The sequence below is a fragment of the Rhinolophus sinicus genome, chromosome 2 (assembly GCF_057876585.1).
Source record: "Rhinolophus sinicus isolate RSI-liver-muscle chromosome 2, RSI-T2T, whole genome shotgun sequence".
NCBI classification, from domain to species: domain Eukaryota; kingdom Metazoa; phylum Chordata; class Mammalia; order Chiroptera; family Rhinolophidae; genus Rhinolophus; species Rhinolophus sinicus.
This window is the reverse complement of record NC_142502.1, coordinates 133,305,300-133,326,488: the sequence shown is the minus strand read 5'-3', so window position 1 is coordinate 133,326,488 and position 21,189 is coordinate 133,305,300. Positions and strand designations below refer to the sequence as shown.

Sequence of the window (21,189 nt, the reverse complement as noted above, 5' to 3'; positions counted from 1 at the left end):
TGACATGGGGCCTTCTATGATACGGGCACTGAAACCAGAGCAAATGGTGGAAGAGGGATTGGTACCACATAAGAAACATTTTTAGAGAAATGAAAAAGCAAAAATGTCAGACAGAAATGACAATATGTTTGCATGAAGTTACACTGAGCGTGCCCGCCTCTCCTGCCTCCCCTTCCACCTTCTCCACCTCTGCCCCCCCTGAGACAGCAAGACCAACCCCTCTTCTTCCTCAGCCGACCCAACGGGAAGACGAGGAGGATGGAGACCTTTATGATGATCCACTTCCACTTAATGAGTAGTAAGTAAGCGTCAGGCCGTACAGTTAATAAACTTATCTGTTGTGTGTGTGTGTGTGTGTGTGTGTGTTCATGTGAAAATCTAACTGTACATAGAACTGTATGAGATGTTTTTGTGACATCGTCATCACTGCCTAAGTATTTGTCACATAGATCATCATGTTCAAGATTTGTATCGGAGTGGACAGCCTGTCCTTACGTAGGCGTAAGGTGAGTGATATTTCATAAAAACTAGTAATGCGTTTGTTTTCTCACTGTTTTATAACTTTTATTTCAAGAATTATATTACTGTACAGTATGCTTCCCTCTTGTAATTGGAGAAACTGCATGTCAGCCTATCATCACAGGTGTTTTTATAAAAAAATGTAATGTTTTCAATACTATATTATGAAAATGACTGTAATACTGTATGCCATAATTTTTTTATAATGATTCATTTATTAGTATATAGACTCGGCTACCATAAAGCAATTATATTGATTACACTAGGCTACTATAAAGTAATGATATTGCAGCTTCTTCATTATCAATGCGTAAATCATTATATTGTAAATAAATATGAATTTATTTTTCACATTATCTTTTCATTTTTGATGTCTAGTGTTAGTAATGTATATAACATCTTCAGTGTTTTGTATCATATAAGACAATATTGCTATAGGTTCTGACAGACAATTCATCTTATAAAGAGACTACATAAACTTATGGTATTGATAAATACATTATAGTACTATAAATGTATTTTCTCCTCCTTACGATTCCCTTAATAACATTTTATTTTCTCTAGCTTACTTTATTGTAAGACTACAGTATATAATACATATAGTACACATACAAAATATGTGTTTATTAACCATTTCTGTTATTGGTAAGGTTTCTGCAGAACAGTAGCCTATTAGTAGTTAAGTTTTAGGGGAGTGAAAAGTTATACATGCATTTTTTAATGTATGGGGAGGTCAGTGCCCCAACCCCTGCATTGTTCAAAGGTCAACTGTATATTCAAAATACAATTTTGAATGGTATTACCAAAAATATTAACAAGTAATTAATATAAAGATTACCAATAAGGCATTTGATATTCTTTTTCTCACCTAGCATCTTTTACACTTACAGCACATTTTAATTTAGACCAAACACCTTTCACATTACTAAAGTCTAGGTATTACCATATGGCTAGGTCTGGAAGGTGCTAGGTAGTGATTTTGACTCATGGTCAGTATTTAATAAGTAAATACTGACAATTATCAGCAAACTTGGGATGACTCCACTGACTTCACAGCCATATTGTGAGCACTAAATGAGAATGCATGGAAAGAACTTGGCAAAATTACTCCTAGTGAGTGCTCAGTAAACAGTAGTTATTATCATTATAGAAAGTGTGAATTCCTACTTCAGTGTCTGAAACATAGAGAGCTCAAAACTCTAATCCCACCTTGCTGTTGTCAGAACTGAAACCCAATGCTTGTTTCCAGCAATGATTTCATCCTTTCTCATTAATTACTGGACATTGCTGGTGGGAATGTAAGTTGGTACAGCCATTATGGAAAACAGTACAAAGGTTCTTCAAAAAATTAAGAATAGAATTACCATACAACCTAGCAATCCCTCTTCTGGGTATTTACTCAAAAAATCTGAAAACACTTATCCATAAAGATATAGGTACCCCTATGTTTACTGCAACATTGTTCACAGTGGCCAAGACATGGAAACAACCAAAGTGTCCTTCGATAGAAGATTGGATAAAGAAGATGTGGTATATATACACAATGGAATACTACTCTGCCATAAAAAAACGATGAAATACTGCCATTTGCAACAACATGGATGGATCTTGAGATTATTATGCTAACTGAAATAAATCAGACAGAAAAAGTCGAGAACTATGTGATTTCACTAATATGTGGGATATAAAACTGAAAGTGACAAACAAAAACTCATAGACACAGACTACAGTTTAGCGGTTACCAGAGGGTAAAGGGTGGTTGAAGAGGCTAAAGGGGTCAAATATATAGTAACGGAAGAACAGACTCTGGGTAGTGAACACACAGTGAAATATATAGATGATTTATTATAGAACTGTACATTTTAAACCTATATAATTTTACTAACCAATGTCACCCCAATAAATTTCATAAAAATTAACAAAAGGTTACTACTGGACATTTCCCATATCATGCACATCTCCTAGCTTGTCTTCCCAGTCTCTAACTTCCAGACTTCACTAGCCTGTACCATTGCAGTCTTATCTAATTCCAGGTGTGAATCAGTCCTAGGCTTCTTTTTATCCTTCATGAGCCCTGGCAGTTATAGATAATGATGGATTGTTTCAAGAAGCTGGATTTCAATGACTGCTTTGTAGGAATATGACAAGAATGTGTTCATATGAAAAAGTAGACACTTAACCTCAAGGCTTTTTCTTTTCTCCCCCTCTTAATATTTTTCTAGTGGTTTCAGCACCTTGCTTTCTTTCTACAGCTTCCAAATCAGTTCTCCAACAGAGATTCACCTTTGACATGCCCATGTCTGGATCTTCTGTAGACAACACAGTTGGCCCCCTGCTCCAACGTGGGCCTGTTAATTTCAGACTTTGGAGTCAGACAGATTCAATTTGATGTCTCATCTCGTCTACTAACTATGAGTCACTGGAAAAGTTACCTAATCTATCCAAGATTCAGTTTCTGTGTCTATAAGATGGCAATAGTAATATACTTGTGGTGACTAAATAGAAATAATGAATGCAAAGTACCTGCCACACAATCAGTTTATGCTTAATAAATGTTAGCTATCATTGTAAGTTAATTTTTTTAATCAACAAGTCTGACTTTCGATTTCTGTATTTTTGAGTCTAGTATTTAATTTTCTTTTTTTTTATTAATGTTTATTGGGGTGATAATGGTTAGTAAAGTTACATGCGTTTCAAGTGTACAATTCTGTAGTACATATTACATTGTGTGCTCACCACCCAGAATCAGTTCTCCTTCCATCACCATATATTTGATCCCATTTACTACCTCTACCATTTCTCCAACAAACTAAATATCCAACAGTGTTTGGAATTTTTGTCCCTGGGACTTGTCTTAGTTCTTGGGCTTTAAATTTGGAGTAAATTCTCATTGGACCCAGTGAAGTTCTCATCTGACCTCACAGTGGATCATATCACCTGGACATTAATCAAATTATCTATTTTCATGACACAATATTGTAACTCACATCTTCAGAAAGATTATGGCTTTCCCTGGGCATTCCTTTGAGCTTCCAAAATGGAACGGGAACCCCTGACTGAGCTTCTTTCTTAGCTTCACCTTCAGCTTTCTCCAACCCATATCCCCTTTCCCAGACCATTACTCTGATGTGCTGACCTTGCACCAGCAACTAGCTAAAACCTCACTGAGGCAGTGAGTTGGAGCTTTACCTTGTAGAAGACCTTGAACTTACAGAGTCTATGTTGTCTGGTTGCACAGGACTTTATTCTCTTTCTTTTACACCATATAGAGCATTAGCTTTTCCTCTGTCTTAGTTCTGTCTCCTTTTCCATGTAGATCTTTCGTCCCTCTCTCTAGCACTAGGAGCTCAACTTCACCTTCTGCCTATCGGTCTGCTTCCCTGATGCCCCACTAACTTTCCCCATCCCTTTTCTTTCAGATTGGGTACTGAGTTCCTATCCCTTGTCTTTTGGCTAGAAAGCCAAATGTAGGTAAATATCACTAGGAATTGCAGCTGCCTGATGCCTGGGTATTTCATATCAGCTATTGGTAAGCTCCACTTTACCAGACTAATGATTACATTCCTGCTGAGCAGGCTACATCCCACTGACAGCAGTGGTATCAACCCTTGTAGAAAAGCTGCCTAGTCCTGCCACAAACTGCCCATCATTGTCTCTTTTGCCCTCTATGTCAGCACTCTGTGATGAAGATAAAGTGTGTCTGAGCTCTGAGCCCATCTAAGTCACTTTAGTAGTAAATGAGGTACTGTTTATAGCCTATTTAGGCTCTCCTATTTTTCAGGCAGTCTTTAAGGGATATAAGGAAACCCTGAAAAAGCAAGCATCTTCCTAGGATCTGTTTCTATATTGGGATCTAGCACATTCTCCATCATGAAGACCTAGACTGCCTATGGGCCTGGGTCCCTGATACCCTGATATCCCTGCACATACCTGGGAAAACACCTGGTCCCCTGTAGATTCACAAACATCCCGCCATTGGCCTATTATTATTATTGGAATTTACCCGCAGGGGCTTTTATTATTAGAGGTTGCCCAGATCAGGAATAATATGGATAATTTAAGCTTCATTTATGCAAAGAGACTTGGACTCAGAGTTAGGAGGTATGAGTCCCAGCCACAGGTCCCTGTACTTTTAAGCAAGTCATGCATCTTTTCTGGACCTGTGTTGGCCCTATCAGAGAACCCTGTTGAGAGGCCACCAGGATAACTATTTGATATCTGGTTTATAAGTTCTACTTTCTCCAGACCTACAGGTTCACATTTTGACAACCTTTGACAGAATTTACTTCAAAGTTATGTTTTATCTGGCATATAAAGTGTTTTGTTTTGAATTGAATTCAAATGTCTTATGTGTGTGTTTCAATACCACCAAGCAACTCTGTTATATTAGCTGGATATCCCATAATATAACTCCATTCTGACACTGTCTACCCAGAGATAGCTTCAGATTCCACAAGTTCAGAGTTCAGTCCTACAAGACTTCCTCCTCTCCCTTCAGGTGCCACCCACAAGTCCAGGTAGTTACCTGTGCTTCTGATTGAACAACTATAAATCGTATAAATCAGAGTTTCTCAGGACTCCCTCTTCAGGCTAGACTAATTTACTAGAGTGGCTCACAGAACTCAGGAAAATATTTACTCACTAGATTTTTGATTGATCATAAAAGGACATAACTCAGGAACAACCATATAGAAGAGATGCATAGGGCAGTTATGTAGGAAGGGGCATGGAGCTTCCATGCCCTCTGAGTGCATCACTCTCTCAGCATCTTCACATATTCATCAACTCAGAAGCTCTCTAAATTTTGTCCTTTTGGATTTTTATGGAGGCTTTATTATATGGTCATTGTTGATTAAATCATTTGTCATTGATGATTGAACTCACTCTTCAGCACCTCTCCTCTCCTGGAGATGAGGGATGAAGGCATGGAGCTGAAAGTTCCAACCTTCGAATCACAAGGATGGTTTCCCTGGGAATCAACCCCCATCCTTAAGGTCTTTCCAAAAGTCACCTCATTAACATAAACTAAGGTGTAGTTGAAAGGGGCTTGTTATTAATAACAAAAGACTCTCTTTTCACCTTTATTGCTCTTATCACTTAGGAAAACCCAAGGGTTTTATGAACTCTGTGCCAGAAATGAGTGTCTGTGCCAGATACCATCATGGGTTACTTAATGGCGATACATTTGAGAAATGCTTCATTAGGCAATGTCCTTTTGTGAGCATCATACAGTCCACTGACACCAACCTAGATGATGGAACCTACTATACACGGAGGCTCTATGGTAGAGCCTATTGCTCCTAGGCTATAAGCCTATACAGCATGTTACTGTACTGAATAGTGTGGCAGTTGTAACAAAATGGTAAATATTTTTGTGCTTAAGCACATATAATATAGGAAAGGCACGATAAAGATATGGTATAAAAGATAAAAAGGGGTCCACCTGTATAGGGTACTTACCAAGCATGGAGCTTGCCGGACTAGAAGTTGCTCTGGGCGAGTGAGTGAGTGAGTGAGTGACTGTGAAGGCCTCGGACATTACTGTACATGGCTGTAGGTTGTATACACACTGTACACTTAGGCTACCCTAAACTTCTACAAAACATTTTTCTTTCTTTAATAAGAATTTAACCTTAGCTTACGCTAACATTTTTACTTTATAAACTTTTTATTTCTTTAACTTTTGACTCTTTTGTAATAACAACTTAAAACAAATGCATTGTACACCTGTACACAATTCTTTTACCGCTTTTTATCCTTATTCTATAAGCTTGTTTCTATTTTTAATTCTTTTTTATTTTAACTTTTTTGTTAAAAACTAAGACACAAACACATGCGTTAGCCTAGGCCTACACAGGGTCAGATTCATCATTAGCACTGGCTGCTACCCCCATATCTTGTCCCACTGGAAGGTCTTCAGGGGCAATAACACATGTGGAGCTGTCATTTCCTATGACAACAATGGCTTCTGAATAGCTCCTGAAGGACCTGCCTGAGGCTTTTCTTGAGGAGGTGTCACTCTTTTCAAAAATATTTCCATGGTGGTCTGCTTGTTTTTTTTGTTTTCTTATCATACATTTGCTTGTAAGCAAGTAATGTACTACCAATATTGCTCTCTATTAATGAAAACCTTTTATTCATTGGGGGTCCATGTTTTCAAACTTTTTAAGGAGCTTGTTTAGCTCTACAAAAGCTTCTACTAAACCCCTGACTGGGAATTTTCTTGGGGGGTTGTTTTTCTTGTTTTGTTTTGTTTTGTTTTTCTGCAGTTTTCTCTTCTTTTGCCTTTTCTTCAGCTATACATTCCTGTTCTAGTTCCAAAAACTCTTTGTTAGTCAGTTCCACAGGCATCACCTCTAGGAGTTCCTCCACGTCATCCTCATCTATATCCAGGTTAAAGTTGTTTGCCATCTCAAACACAGCCTTGTTGATTTTTGCTACCTTCTCATCCTTGGCAAAACTTTTGAACTCCTCAATGTCTTCTTCCAGATTTCATTAATTCACTCTTGGTCACATCATCCCAAGTCCAAGCAAAGTTCTTTATTCCATCATAGATGGTTTAATCCTTCCAGAATTGCATCAGTGTCTTCTCAGTGTCTTTCTCAGTTGCAGCAACAGCCTGGGCAAAAGTCCTTCTCAGGGAGTAAGCCACAAAAGCTGTTATAACTCCGGAATGCATTGGTTGGATCAAAGAGGTGTTATTTGAAGGGATAAATAGCACTTTGATACTGGGATGAAGATCACCAATTAAAAAGCATGTTTAGGAGCATTATCAACGATAAGCAAAATCTTGAAATATATATGATTCTCCAAATAGCACTCCATTTTGCTGGCACCGTAATTCAGGAGGGCATCTTGGAAGAGGAGCTGGGTCGTCCATGACTTCTTATTGCTCCCTTGGTACATGGCCGTGTGTGCTTACTGATATGCCTGAAGGCCCTGGGGCTCTCACTGTGCCAAGTCAGAAAGGATGTCAATTTGTTGCCTGCAACATGGTCCCAAAGAAAGACTGTTATTCTGTTCTTAAAAGCCTTGATACCTGGCATTTCCTTGGCCTCCTTATGGATGGAAGTCCTTTCAGGCATCTGTTTACAGAATAGGGAGGTTTTATCCATATTGAATATTTGTTCTGGCAAGTAATGTTCTTCCTCAATCACATTATCTAGTTTCCAAAAATTCTTCAGCTGCCTTCACATCAGCACTCACAGACTCACCACTGACTTTCACATTATGTAATGAATAATGAATAAACCATCCAGACCTAGCAGTAAATTCAACATCATAGTTAGTTCCAGCCTTTTATTTCAACATTGCAAACAAACTTTTTACTTTGGCTATGATCATCATCGTGCTTAGAGGAATACACTCCTGTGGCTGGTCTTCAATCCGGGTCATTAAAATTTTCTCCATGTCTGATATACGCCCTTCTAAACTTTTTGTTAGTCTGTGGCCTTCAATGAAGCTGATTCTTTAACAGCTTCTGCCACTTTGCTCTTATTCTTCAAGATCATAGCTATAGTGGAATGGGAGATGCCTGACTGATGAGCACTAACCATCACTGATTTTCTACCTTCATAGTCCTTAATCACTTTTAATTTTGTTTCCAGGTCAATCACTTGATGTGCGGCCTCTTACTGGCAACATTAGCTGTGGATTTTGTATGCTTAGGGGCCATGAGATTAAGCACAAGAGAAATGATGCAATCAAGAGATGCAGTAAATACCAGATGTATGAAGCTACTGCCAGGATAATACTACGTGCTGTTTTTACAGAAAACTTTTTTTTTTTTATTAGTGGAAAGAGTACACTAAAATCATGATAAAAAGTATAGTATAATAAATACATAAATAAGTAACATAGTCATTCGTTATCATTATCAAGTATTATGTACTCTACATAATTGGATGTGCTATACTTTTATAGGACTGGTAGCACAGCATGCTTGATTATACCCGTGTCACCACAAATACGTTGAGTAATGCATTGTGCTACAATTGTATGATGTCTACAACATCACTTGGTGATTAATTTTTCAGCTCATTATAATATTACAGGACCCCATGGAATATGCAGTGTATTGTTGACTGAGACATCATTATGTAGCACATGACTACATATCTTCTTATAATTCACAATATCACGGAATGACTCAGCGGAGCCTGCCTCTCTGCCTCCCCACAATCCCTATCCCACTTTCTTCTTGCATAAGGCCCAGTTTACACACAGTTGGCCCTGGGGGCATTTGAATTCTTAGCTTTGGGTCCAACCTGTGTAGACATTGTCCCTCAGGGCTTATGGAAATGAAAACAAGCACCCCACACTCAGTATCCAAATGAAAACATGTTTATTAGGGGGAAAAATATTTACTCTGGGATCAAAGTACTATGTCTATGTAGCAATAGTTAAAATTAGACAATTCCTACAGCCTCTGTTCACTGCCATCTCTTTTATTACAACAAACCAACAACTCAGCAAAGGCCCCTGGGATGTAGTGAGCAAGAGAAGCGTTGCAATTTTACATAATTGTACTGTACCTGCAGCTCTGCGGCAAGCTACAGCCAGTTCTACTTTATGCTCAATTACTGATCTATGATTCAAAAGCCTGCAATTTCTGATACAGGGCCTCCCTACCTCCTGGGAGCAGGTGGTAGGGAGCTTGCATGGTGCGGAGGTGCTATCATGGTAGGTAGCCTCTAAGATGGTTCCACAGATCCTCACCTCCTGGTACTGAAGCCCAAGCATAATCCACACATCATGATATTGACTCTTACAAATGATCTCCTCCCTTTAAATATGGGCTGGATTTAGGAACTCACTTCTAATAAATAGTATCCAGCAGAAATGATGGAATTTCACTTTGGAGATTAGGTTATTAAAAACAGAACAACAACAACAAAAAAAACTTGTTTCTCTCTCTCTCTCTCTCTCTCTCTCTCTCTCTCTCTCTCTCTCTCTCTCTCTCTCATCTCCTCCTCCCTCTTAAATACCTTGCTCTGAGGGAAACCAGTTGTCATACTGTGATCAACCTTCTGCAGAAGCCCAAGTGGCAAAGAACTGATGAAGACCTAAGGCCTGCAGCAGTCGCGCCAACGGCCACGTGAGTCTGTTTGGAAGTTGATCTCCTCCTGCTTGGGCCTTGAGATGAATGCAGCCCTGGCTGACACCTCAGTGGATTATAGCCACTGAGAGGTCCTGAGCCAGTGGAACCATCTAAGCTATGGCCTGCTTTCTGACTCACAGAGACTATGATATAATACATTTTTGTTGTTTTAATCTAAGTTTGGGGATAATTTGTTATGAAGCAGTACACACGGTCAAATTGGTCTCACATTAACCTTTCTTTCGTAGGCTGAGCACGACTGATCCTAAAAAATCGTGTTAGCAAAACAAAACCTAACTTTAATTTAACGTTCTTTTAAATGCTGCATCTGCCCGTACATCAGACTATCTTGGTTAGCAGTCTGTGATCGCCAAGTAACATGGGTGATCATCACATTCCTATAGGGTGATCATCACCCCAGCCAATCAGATATTTTTATTCATTCTCTTCCTTATCCTCTATTACTTATCCTACGACAGCTTCCTGCCCTCCACCCCACTTTGTAGTTGTAATTCTTGAGAGTGGAGACTGCCTGCTTCATGAAGTGCTAAAGTTTGTATCACCTAAATTGTCTTCTTGAATCATTTTAACAATACTAAATCAGCCATTGGTTGTTGCAAGGCGTGGGCACGCATCAGAAGTATGGAATATATAATGGAAGTGGACAAGTGCAGAAATAATGCGCAGTCTCACTTCTTAATTGTTCAGGTGTCTGAGGCCAGAGAAGAGATGTCAGGAATTCTATACAGATCAAATTCAACACAAAGGGGCTTCACACAAATGGAGAGCAGATCTCTTCATTTCTCTTTGCCTAGGTTGGCTCTTCAAGTCTTATCTTTATACCTGGAGCATATTCAACTCATCAACAGTTCCAGAACATAGAGCTAGAGAAATGAACATCTTGAAGGATAAAGATGGGGAGAAATGGACTGCTTCACCCTTCATCAAGTTTGATATTGCCCTCTGACTTGAGACAGACTGATGGAACAGATTTTTTTCTTATAATAATTATAGTTTCTCTGAAATAAAATCTCTAATTTGTTAATTTGTCTAATAATTTCATGATTGGAATATTTTCCCCATTTAGAAATTGGTTAAGTATTCACCTATAGTTTTTACAGTTGTCTATATGGCATCAGTTTTTATATTGAAACCAGTGATATAACTAGAATTTTTAAAAATGTCCAGTGTAAAATAAGGATATAACTTGATTCATTAGTCCTACTTGGATAATTTTCCAGCATTGTTTCCTGAGTAATCCAAGTTTTTTCACTGGTCTGGAATTTTTGTTTGTTTGTTTTGTTATTAGATTGGTGGAAAAGTAATTGCAGTTTAAAAGGTTAAAAATAATTTGTAAAAACCGCAATTACTTTTTTTTCAGATACCAAAGTGAAAGTGGTTTATTGAATAAAGAGCTACTCCATAAGCAGAGTGGAAGTTGCCTCCAAAACGAAGCACCAAAAGCCCCAGTTACTTTTGTACCGACCTAATGTCATACATCAAGTTTTACAGTTCTAGATTCTTCTGAGTTTTATTGCACACTTTTTCTTCTGTTGCATGGATGGACACTGGCTATATATTCCTAAACCAACTCCATTCTATTTCTGTTATTGCAGTGTTATGATAAATTTGTAATAATTTTTATAAGATATGTTCCGGTCCTGTCCCCCTCCCTGACCCCCGTCCCATGCTTCCATTTTTGAAGTTTTTTCTTGTTTTTTATTGGATTTTTATTTATTTTTTTAAGAGCTGGCTTTGAAATCCAGGCCTGTCTGACTGAAAACCCCGAGTTTTGTTTGTTTGTTTGTTTGTTTGTTTGTTTGTTTTAATATGGTGACAATTGTTAGTAAAATTACACAGATTTCAGGTGTACAATTCTGTATTACATCATCTATAAATCCCATTGTGTGTTCACCACCCAGAGTCAGTTCTCCTTCCATCACCATATATTTGATCCCCCTTACCCTCATCTCCCACCCCCCCACCCCCCATCCCCCTTACCCTCTGGTAACCACTAAACTATTGTCTGTGTCTATGAGTTTCTGTTTCTCATTTGTTTGTCTTGTTCTTTTGTTCTTTTTCACTGATATGTGGTATATAAACCCAAGTTTTTAATAACTACATAATATCAGTAACTCCCACTTTTCTCTCTCTGTCTCTCAGCATTTAACCAAGAGAAAGTAAGGCAGGTGGAGCATGTCAACTTTAGGATAATACATAGTATAATGCCTTTCCTTAGTGCCATTGTCATAGGAGAACATTCTTATTTCATTCTTCTAGAGACACTGATTCAATGACTGTGAATTGGGACAATTTACTTAACTTATCTGTTTCAATTTCTTAATCTGTAAACTAAGGTGTTTGGTCAGATGATTTATAAGGTTCCTCATGTGTCTGATGTATTCTCTAAGTCAACACATTTAGAAATAAAAAGCAAAGAGATGATGTGCTCCTGGGTTTGGCCTGGTCAAAGGTGGGGAGTAGATTGTATGCAGTATGGGAATATTTACTGAAGTTAATGAGAAATGAGCTCTGAATACATTAAGGAACACACAGGATTTTTATGTATTTATGCAAATTCTACTAATTAGCGTTTGCAAACAAGAAATAGATGCCCAGGGAAAGGCTGATATTTGTTTTCTCTCACTGGTGAGTGTTAATGATCAAAATAAGATTTGCAAATCGGCCTGTATCTATCTTCCAAGGTTAATATTGTAATTTGGTGAGCTTTCAAACGGCCTGACTTGTATTACTGTATTGGTAGGCTGCCAGGAACCCCAAATCAGCTCACCAATATCTAGTAATTTCAGACCTGATGGTGGACATTTGTTACTCTGGGGGCTCATTCTGATTGAAGGGACCAGAGGGACAGCAGGGAACACTGTTTTCTCTTTCTTCCTTTCTTAGTTTCAGGTGTACAAAACAACATAGTGATTAGACATTTATATACTTCACAAAATAATAACCCCAAAAAGTCTATTACCCATCTGATACCGTACATGGTTATATCATTGGCTATGTTCCCTATGCTGTACTATATAGCCCTGTAACTATTTTTTTTTCAATTATAGTTGACATTCAATATTATTTTGTATTAGTTTCAAGTGTACAGCATAGTGGTTAAACATTATATAATTTATGAAATGACTATCCCCCATAAGTCTGCTGACCATCTGACACCATACATAGTTTTTACAATATTATTAATTATATTCCCCATATTGTACTTTACATCCCCATAACTCTTTTGTAACTACCAATTTGTACTTCTTTATCCCTTCTCTTTTCTCACCCAGCTCCCCAAAGCCCATCCCATCTAGCAACCATCAGTTTGTTCCCTGTATCTATGAGTCTATTTCTGTTTTGTTTATTTTGTTTTTTAGATTCCACATATAAGGGAGATCACGTGGTATTTGTGTTTCCCAATTTGACTTATTTCACTTAGCCTAATACCTTCTAGATCCATACATGTTTTCACAAAGGGTAGGATTTTAGATTTTTTATGGCTCACTAATATTCCATTGTATATATGTACCACAATTTTTTTGTATCCAATTGTCTATTGATGGGCATTTTTCTTGTTTCCATATCTTGGCTATCGTAAATAGTGCTGCAGTGAACATAACTTTTTGAATTAGTGTTTTGGATTTCTTCTGATAAATACCCAGAAATGGAATGGCTGGGTCATAAAGAAGTGCCATTTTTAATTTTTTGTGGAAACTCCATACTGTTTTTCATAGTGGCTGCACCAATTTGCAATTCTACCAACAGTGCACCAGGGTTCCCTTTTCTCTATGTCCTCGCCAAGACTTATTGTTCGTTGATTTATTGATGATTGCCATTCTGGCAGGTGTGAGGTGATATAACATTGTGGTTGTTATTTGTATTTCTCTGATGATTAATGATGTTGAGCGTGTTTTCAGTCTATTGTCCATCTGTATGTACTCTTTGAAGAAATATCTATTCAGACCACCCATTTTTTAATAGGATTCTTTGTTTGTTTTGGTGTTGAGTAGTGTGAGTTTTTTTAATAAATTTTGGATATTAATCCTTTATCAGATATATCATTGGTGAATACCTTCTATTAAGTAGGTTGTCTTTCCATTTTGTTGGTGATAACCTTTGCCATGCAAAAGTTTTTACTTTGATTTTGTACCACTTTTTTATTTTTTATTTTGTTTCCCTAGCCCAAGGAGGTACATCAGTAAAAATATTACTAAAGGTAATGTCTGAGAGTTTACTGCCTATGTTTTCTTCTAGGAGTTTTAGGGTTTCTGATTTACATTTAAGTCTTTAGTTTACTTTGAGTTTATTCATATATATGAGTAAGAAGGCAGTCCAGTTTCTTTCTTTTGCATGTATCTGCCCAGTTTTCCCAGCTCTGTTTATTTAATAGGTGTCTTTATCCCAGGATAATTTTTTTGCTTTCTTTGTCATAGATTAAATTACCATATCGGCATGAATTTTTATCTGAGCTCTCTATTCTTTTCCATTGGTTCATGTGTCTGTTTTTATGCCAATACCACGCTGTTTAAATGACTACAGCCTTGGACTATAGTTTGATATCAGGTAGCATGATACCTCCAACTTTGTTCTTTCTTAAGATTGCCATGGCTATTCTGAGTCTATTATTTTCCATATAATTTTTTTTTTAATTTATTGGGGTGACAATTGTTAGTAAAATTACATAGATTTCAGGTGTACAATTCTGTATTACATCATCTATAAATCCCATTGTGTGTTCACCACCCAGAGTCAGTTCTCCTTCCATCACCATATATTTGATCCGTCTTACCCTCATCTCCCACCCCCACGCCCCTTACCCTCTGGTAACCACTAAACTATTGTCTGTGTTTTTCAGTTTTTGTTTCTCATTTGTTTGTCTTGTTCTTTTGTTGTTTCTGATTTATATACCACATATCCGTGAAATCATATGGTTCTCTGCTTTTTCTGTCTGACTTATTTCGCTTAACATCATACTCTCAAGATCCATCCATGTTGTCACAAATGTTCCTATATCATATTTTCTTACTGCCAAATAGTATACCATTGTGTTTATATACCACAACTTATTTCTCCATTCATCTATCGAAGGACATTTTGGTTGTTTCCATGTGTTGCCCACCGTAAACAAAGCTGGAATGAACATTGGAGCACACGTGTCTTTATCTCTAAATGTTTTCAGATTTTTTGGGTAGATACCCAGGAGAGGGATTGCTGGGTCATATGGCAATTCTATTCGTAATTTTTTGAGGAACCTCCACACTGCCTTCCATAACCACTGCACCAGTCTGCATTCCCACCAACAGTGTATGAGGGTTCCTTTTTCTCCACAGCCTCTCCAACATTTGTTACTATTTGTCTTGTTGATGATAGCCATTCTGACTGGGGTGAGGTGATATCTCATTGTGGTTTTTATTTGCATTTCTCTGATGATTAGTGATGTTGAGCATTTTTTCATATGTCTATTTGCCATTTGAATGTCCTCTTTGGAGAAATGTCACTTCAAGTCATCTGCCCATTTTTCAATTGGGTTGTTTGTTTTTTTGTTGTTGAGTTTCATTAGTTCCTTGTATATTCTGGATACTAGCCCCTTATCGGAGGCACTGTTTGCAAAAATCTTCTCCATTCAGTTGGTTGCCTCTTTATTTTGTCGATGGTTTCTTTTGCTGTGCAGAAGCTTTTAAGTTTCATAGAGTCCCATTCGTTTATTTTAGCTTTTACTTCCATTGCCTTTGGAGTCAAATTCATAAAATGCTCTTTGAACCCGAGGTCCATAAGTTCAGTACCTATGTTTTCTTCTATGCAGTTTATTGTGTCAGGTCTTATGCTTAAGTCTTTGATCCATTTTGAATTAACTTTGGTATATGGTGACAGATAGCAGTCCAGTTTCACTCTTTTGCACGTGCCTATCCAATTCTCCCAGCACCATTTATTGAAGAGGCTGTCTTTCTTCCATTGTATGTTTTTAGCTTCTTTGTCAAAAATTATCTGTCCATATTTATGTGGTTTTATTTCTGGGTTCTCAATTCTATTCCATTGGTCTATGTGTCTGTTTTTCTGCCAATAACATGCTGTTTTGATTATTGTAGCCCTGTAGTACAAGCTAAAGTCAGGGAGTGTGATACCTCCAGAATTGTTCTTTTCTCTTAAGATTGCTTTGGCTATTCGGGGTTTTTTGTGGATCCAAACAAATCTGATGATATTTTGTTATATTTCTTTAAATAATGCCATTGGGATTTTGATGGGGATTGCATTAAATCTGTATATTGCTTTGGGTAGTATGGCCATTTTAACTATGTTGATTCTTCCAATCCATGAGCACGGAATGTCTTTCCATTTCTTTGTATCTCCTTCAATTTCTTTCAAAAATGTCTTATAGTTTTCAGCATATATGTCCTTCACATCTTTGGTTAAGTTTATTCCTAGGTATTTTATTCTTTTTGCTGCAATTGCAAAAGGAATTGTTTTTTGTATTTCTTTTTCTGAGATTTCATTGTTAGTATATAGGAATGCAATGGACTTTTGTATGTTGATTTGTAGCCAGCAACTTTACTGTATTCGTTGATTGTTTCTAATAGCTTTTTGGTGGAGTCTTCAGGGTTTTCTATATATAGCATCATGTCATCTGCAAAGAGTGATAATTTAACGTCTTCATTCCCAATTTGGATGCCTTTTATTTCTTTCTCTTGCCTGATTGCTCTGGCAAGGACTACCAACACTATGTTGAAAAGCAGAGGTGATAGGGGACAGCCCTGTGGTGTTCCTGAACGTACAGCAAAGGGCTTCAGTTTTTCAGCATTAATTATGAGATTAGCTGAGGGCTTGTCACATATGGCCTTTATTATGTTAAGGTATTTTCCTTCTGTACATATTTTATTCAGTGTTTTAATCATAAATGGATGTTGTATCTTGTCAAATGCTTTTTCTGCATCAATTGATATAATCATATGATTTTTGTCCTTTATTTTGTTTATGTGATGTATCACGTTGATGGATTTGTGGATGTTGAACCATCCTTGTGCCCCAGGGATGAACCCCACTTGGTCGTGATGCATAATCTTTTTAATGCATTGTTGTATTCGATTCGCTATAATTTTGTTTAGGATTTTTGCATCTGTATTCATCAGAGATATTGGTCTGTATTTTTGTGTGTGTGTGTTGTCCTTACCAGGTTTTTGTATCAGGATAATGTTGGCCTCATAAAATGAGTTAGGGAGTACTGTCTCTTCTTCAATTTTTTGGAAGAGTTTGAGCAGGATTGGTATTAGATCCTCTTTGAAGGTTTGGTAGAATTCACTAGTGAAGCCATCCGGTCCCAGACTTTTGCTTTTCGGAAGGTTTTGGATGACTGATTCAATTTTGTTACTGGTGATCGGTCTGTTTCGATTTTCCAGTTCTTCATGGTTCATCCTTGGAAGGCTATATGTTTCTAAGAACTTGTCCATTTCTTCTAGGTTATTGAATTTGGTGGCATATAGTCCTTCATAGTATTCTTGGATGATCCTTTGTATTTCTGTGGTGTCCGTAATAACTTCCCCTTTTCCGTTTCTGATTTTGTTAATTAGTGTCTTCTCTCTTTTTATCTTTGTGAGTCTATCCAAGGGTTTGTCAATTTTGTTAATCTTTTCCAAGAACCAGCTCTTTGTCACATTAATTTTTTCTATTGTCGTTTTGTTCTCTATTTCATTTAGTTCTGCTCTGATTTTTGTTATTTCCTTTCTTCTGCTGACCTTGGGTTTCACTTGTTCTTCTTTTTCTAGTTCTTTAAGGTGTAACATAGGTTATTTATTTGGGATGTTTCTTGTTTCTTGAGATAGGCCTGTAATGATATAAATTTCCCTCTTAAAACTGCTTTTGCTGCATCCCAAAAATTTTGGTAGGATGTATTTTCATTGCCATTTGTTTCTATGTATCTTTTGATCTCTCTTCTAATTTCTTCTTTGACCCAGTTGTTCTTTAAAAGTATGTTGTTTAATATCCATGTGTTTGTGTTTTTCCTGCTTTCTTTTTGCAGTTGATATCCAATTTCAAAGCCTTGTGATCAGAGAATATGCTTGATATGATCTCAATCTTCTTAAATTTGCTGAGGCTGATTTTATTTCCCAATATATGGTCTATCATTGAGAATGTTCCATGTAAACTAGAAAAGAATATATAGTCTGATGTTTCAGGATGAAGTGCTCTATTTATGTCAATTATGTCCATTTCATCTAATGTGTCATTTAGGGCTGCTATTTTGTTATTTATTTTCTGTTTGGATGATCTATCCATAGCTGTCAATGATGTATTTAAGTCCCCTAGTATAATTGTGTTTTGGTCAATTTCTCCCTTTAGCTCTGTTAGTAGTTGTTTGGTATATTTTGGTGCTCCCTGATTGGGGCATAAATATTGATGACTGTTATGTCTTCTTGTTGTATAGTCCCCTTTACCGTTATGAAATGTCCATCTTTGTCTCTTGTTATCTTTTTCACCCTGAAGTCTGTTTCATCTGATATCATTATGGCTACACCTGATTTTCTCTGGGTACCATTTGCTTGGAGTGTCAATTTCCACCCTTTCACTTTGAGTCTATGCTTGTCCTTGTAGCTGAGATGTGTCTCTTGGAGACAGCATATGGTTGGGTTTAGTTTTTTGATCCAATCTGCTACTCTGTGCCTTTTTATTGGTGAGTTCAGTCCATTTACATTTAGGGTGATTATTGATATGTGAGGATTTCCTATCATTCTATCTTTAGTTTTCTGGTAAGGCTGTGTCTCCATTGTTTCTTTGCCTTTTTGTTGTTGTCTATTATTTCTGTGTGGTGGTATTCTATGATGTTTCCCTCTGTTTCTTCTTTTATTTCAGTATATATTTCAATTCTGGATTTATTTTGAGTGGTTACCCTTAAGTTTATGTAAAAGAAAGTTTGATATTTAGAGTATTCCATTTTTTTCAGCATGCTTACTTTCTCCATTCCCATATTCCGGTTCAGGGCTTTACTCTCCCCCTTTTTATGTTTTGGTTGCCACAAATTGTCCCTGTTGATGGTGGTCGAATAGCCTCCTTTAGTATTTCTTGTAGTGCAGGTCGTGTATTAGAAAATTCCCTCAGCTTCTGTATGTCTGGAAAGGTCTTCATTCCTCCTTCATATCTAAAGGATATCTTTGCTGGATATATTATACTTGGCTCATAATTTCTCTCTTCAAATAGTTTAAATATTTGGTTCCACTCTCTTCTGGCTTGTAGAGTTTCTGCTGAAAAATCTGATGATAATCTAATGGGCTTTCCTTTGTAGGTTACCATCTTCTTTTCCCTGGCTGCCTTGAGGATTCTTTCTTTGTGGTTGATTTTAGACAGCTTCAATACAATGTGCCTTGGAGAAGTCCTGTTGGGATTGAGGTAATTAGGAGTTCTATTTGCTTCTTAGATTCGAGGATCCATTTCTGTCCACAAGTTTGTGAAGTTCTCATCGACAATTTGTTTGAATATATTCTCTGTTCCCTTCTCTCTTTCTTCTCCTTCTGGTATGCTCATTATTCTTATATTGCTCTTTCTGATAGAGTCAGAAAGTTCTTGTAGAGTTCTTTCATTTCTTTTAAGTCTCAAGTCTCTTTCTTCTTCCGTCTGTGTAATTTCCAGGTTTCTATCTTCGATGTCACTGATTCTTTCCTCCATCTGGTCAACTCTACTACCTAAGATGGTTATTTCATTCTTAATTTCTTCTATTGAGTTCTTAATCTCCAGAAATTCTATTTGGTTCTTTTTTAAAATTTCAATCTCTTTCGTAAAATGCTCATGCTGTTCTTTGATTGTGTTTCTCAGTTCATTAAACTGCCTTTCTGTGTTTTCTTACATCTCATTGAGTTTTTTCAGAACTACAATCTTGAATTCTCTGTCATTTAAGTCGCATATTTCCATATCTTAAGTTCCCTTTCTGGGGACTTTTCACTTTCTTTCTGAGCTGTCTTGTTGTCTTGGTTATTCATGGCAATTACTGATTTATTATTTCTCTTCCTGGACATCAACAGGAGTGGCTTCTGCAACAGGTTGATAGGAAGAGGTCTTTCTTTGGTTTTCCAGTACTTGTTGGTAGAATGTTTTATTGTCTCTCCAACTGCAGCCCTTTTTTTCTCTCTCACACGGTAGTGCTATGTTTTCTCTGCACTATTGCAGCTTCTCACACAATGGGGGGATTCCCTGAGAGATGGGCTTCTCCTCTGTTAATAGTTCACCTGGGTTACAGGGCACAGTGTCCCGGTGGGTATGCGGAGAGCTTTTGATATTCCAAAGCTCTTCCAGCCCCAGATTCAGAGCCGTGTGTTTCAGCAGTTCTGTTTACTCCTGCAGGGATCCGCCCAGATAGGTGGGGTCAGGGGCGGAGTGAGTTGTGAGAGGTGGCCCAGAGCAATGGTGGCGACCACCACCACAGCTGGTCCTGCTTCCACAGCTCCTTCCCCTTTGCTGGAACTAGTTGGGCTGTGAATCTGTGTCTGCGGTCCACAGTTCTCAGAACAGCAAATATTCTGTTCTTTTGATCTGACACTGCTACTGTTCCACTTCTAGCACCGGGCAGGTGGGGGCGGGGCGAGCTCTGGGAGGGTAGGGAGGGGACGGCTAGTCTGAGTGCCTAAGGCTTCCGTTCTCTACTCGGCAGTGAGGGCTTATCTTCCCTCAGTTTTTTTCTCTGAGGTCTCTGCCGTGAGCGTTGGGTTCAGCCGTGTTATATGCTGCCCCCTCAGCCCTGTGGGCCATAAGCGGAGCCATAGCAGTCCGTGTTCTTCCCTCTCGTCATATTTCAGAACTGAGTGAAATTTAGATCCCAACTCAGTTCCTAACTCTAAATTAACTAAGTAGAAGGAGAATTATAGACATCATTTGTATACCTGGAGTGATTAAAATAAGGCATTGGCTCTTGCTTTGTCTCTCAAATAGTAAACAAAAGTGAAACAGATAAGGAAAATACAGCATGCCAGAGTTATAATTGAGGAATGTGTATACTACACCATGGCCCAAAGATCAGTGGGATCACAACCAAGATGGTGGTCAGGGAAAAACCAAGAAAACTAGATATTGAAAGAGCAGAAGTATAGCATAAAAAGAGAGGTAGGAATTCTAATCCTCAAAGAGAGAAGTTCCAGGAAGAATTTGAGACAGTTTAACATAATCTGGAATCTATAAAGTAGCCTAACTGTTGCAACTTATTATACATTAATTTATTTAAATTCTCCTCTGTAGCTGAAAATCAGACATACATACATATAATGGGATTTGTCAGTTGATAATATCCATATAATTAAATGAGGATTGTTACTTAGCTTCATTCCATGCTGTACTAGAAGTTTGGGACCTAAAACTTCTCCAAATCAAGAGCAAATTAATTTTTCAGACCAGCTTATTCTATCAGCTGAGAAAGAAGGCTCTGGAGAAAAACTGCTGATCCCCAAATTCTGTTTTCTTAAGCTTTCTCTACCTGAGTACCATAAATTGTAAAATGCAAATAATACAGTCATTTTAGGAGATGAAGTAAGCAAATACATGGCAAGTGCCTCAGTGAGGAACTGCCACACAGCACTTCACAGTATTAGTTG

At 37.6% G+C, this 21,189-nt stretch overlaps 1 protein-coding gene across 1 annotated transcript in view; it reads left to right on the top strand.

The window, feature by feature from the left end:
- Positions 1-455: 455 nt before the first annotated feature.
- The window catches only part of LOC148758916 (peroxiredoxin-4-like), a 96,929-nt gene continuing 76,195 nt past the window's right edge, over positions 456-21,189 (top strand). Inside the window, exon 1 of the mRNA XM_088796352.1 lies at positions 456-506. Coding sequence (XP_088652478.1) covers positions 456-506 — 51 coding nt within the window. The remainder of the gene's footprint in view (positions 507-21,189) is intronic.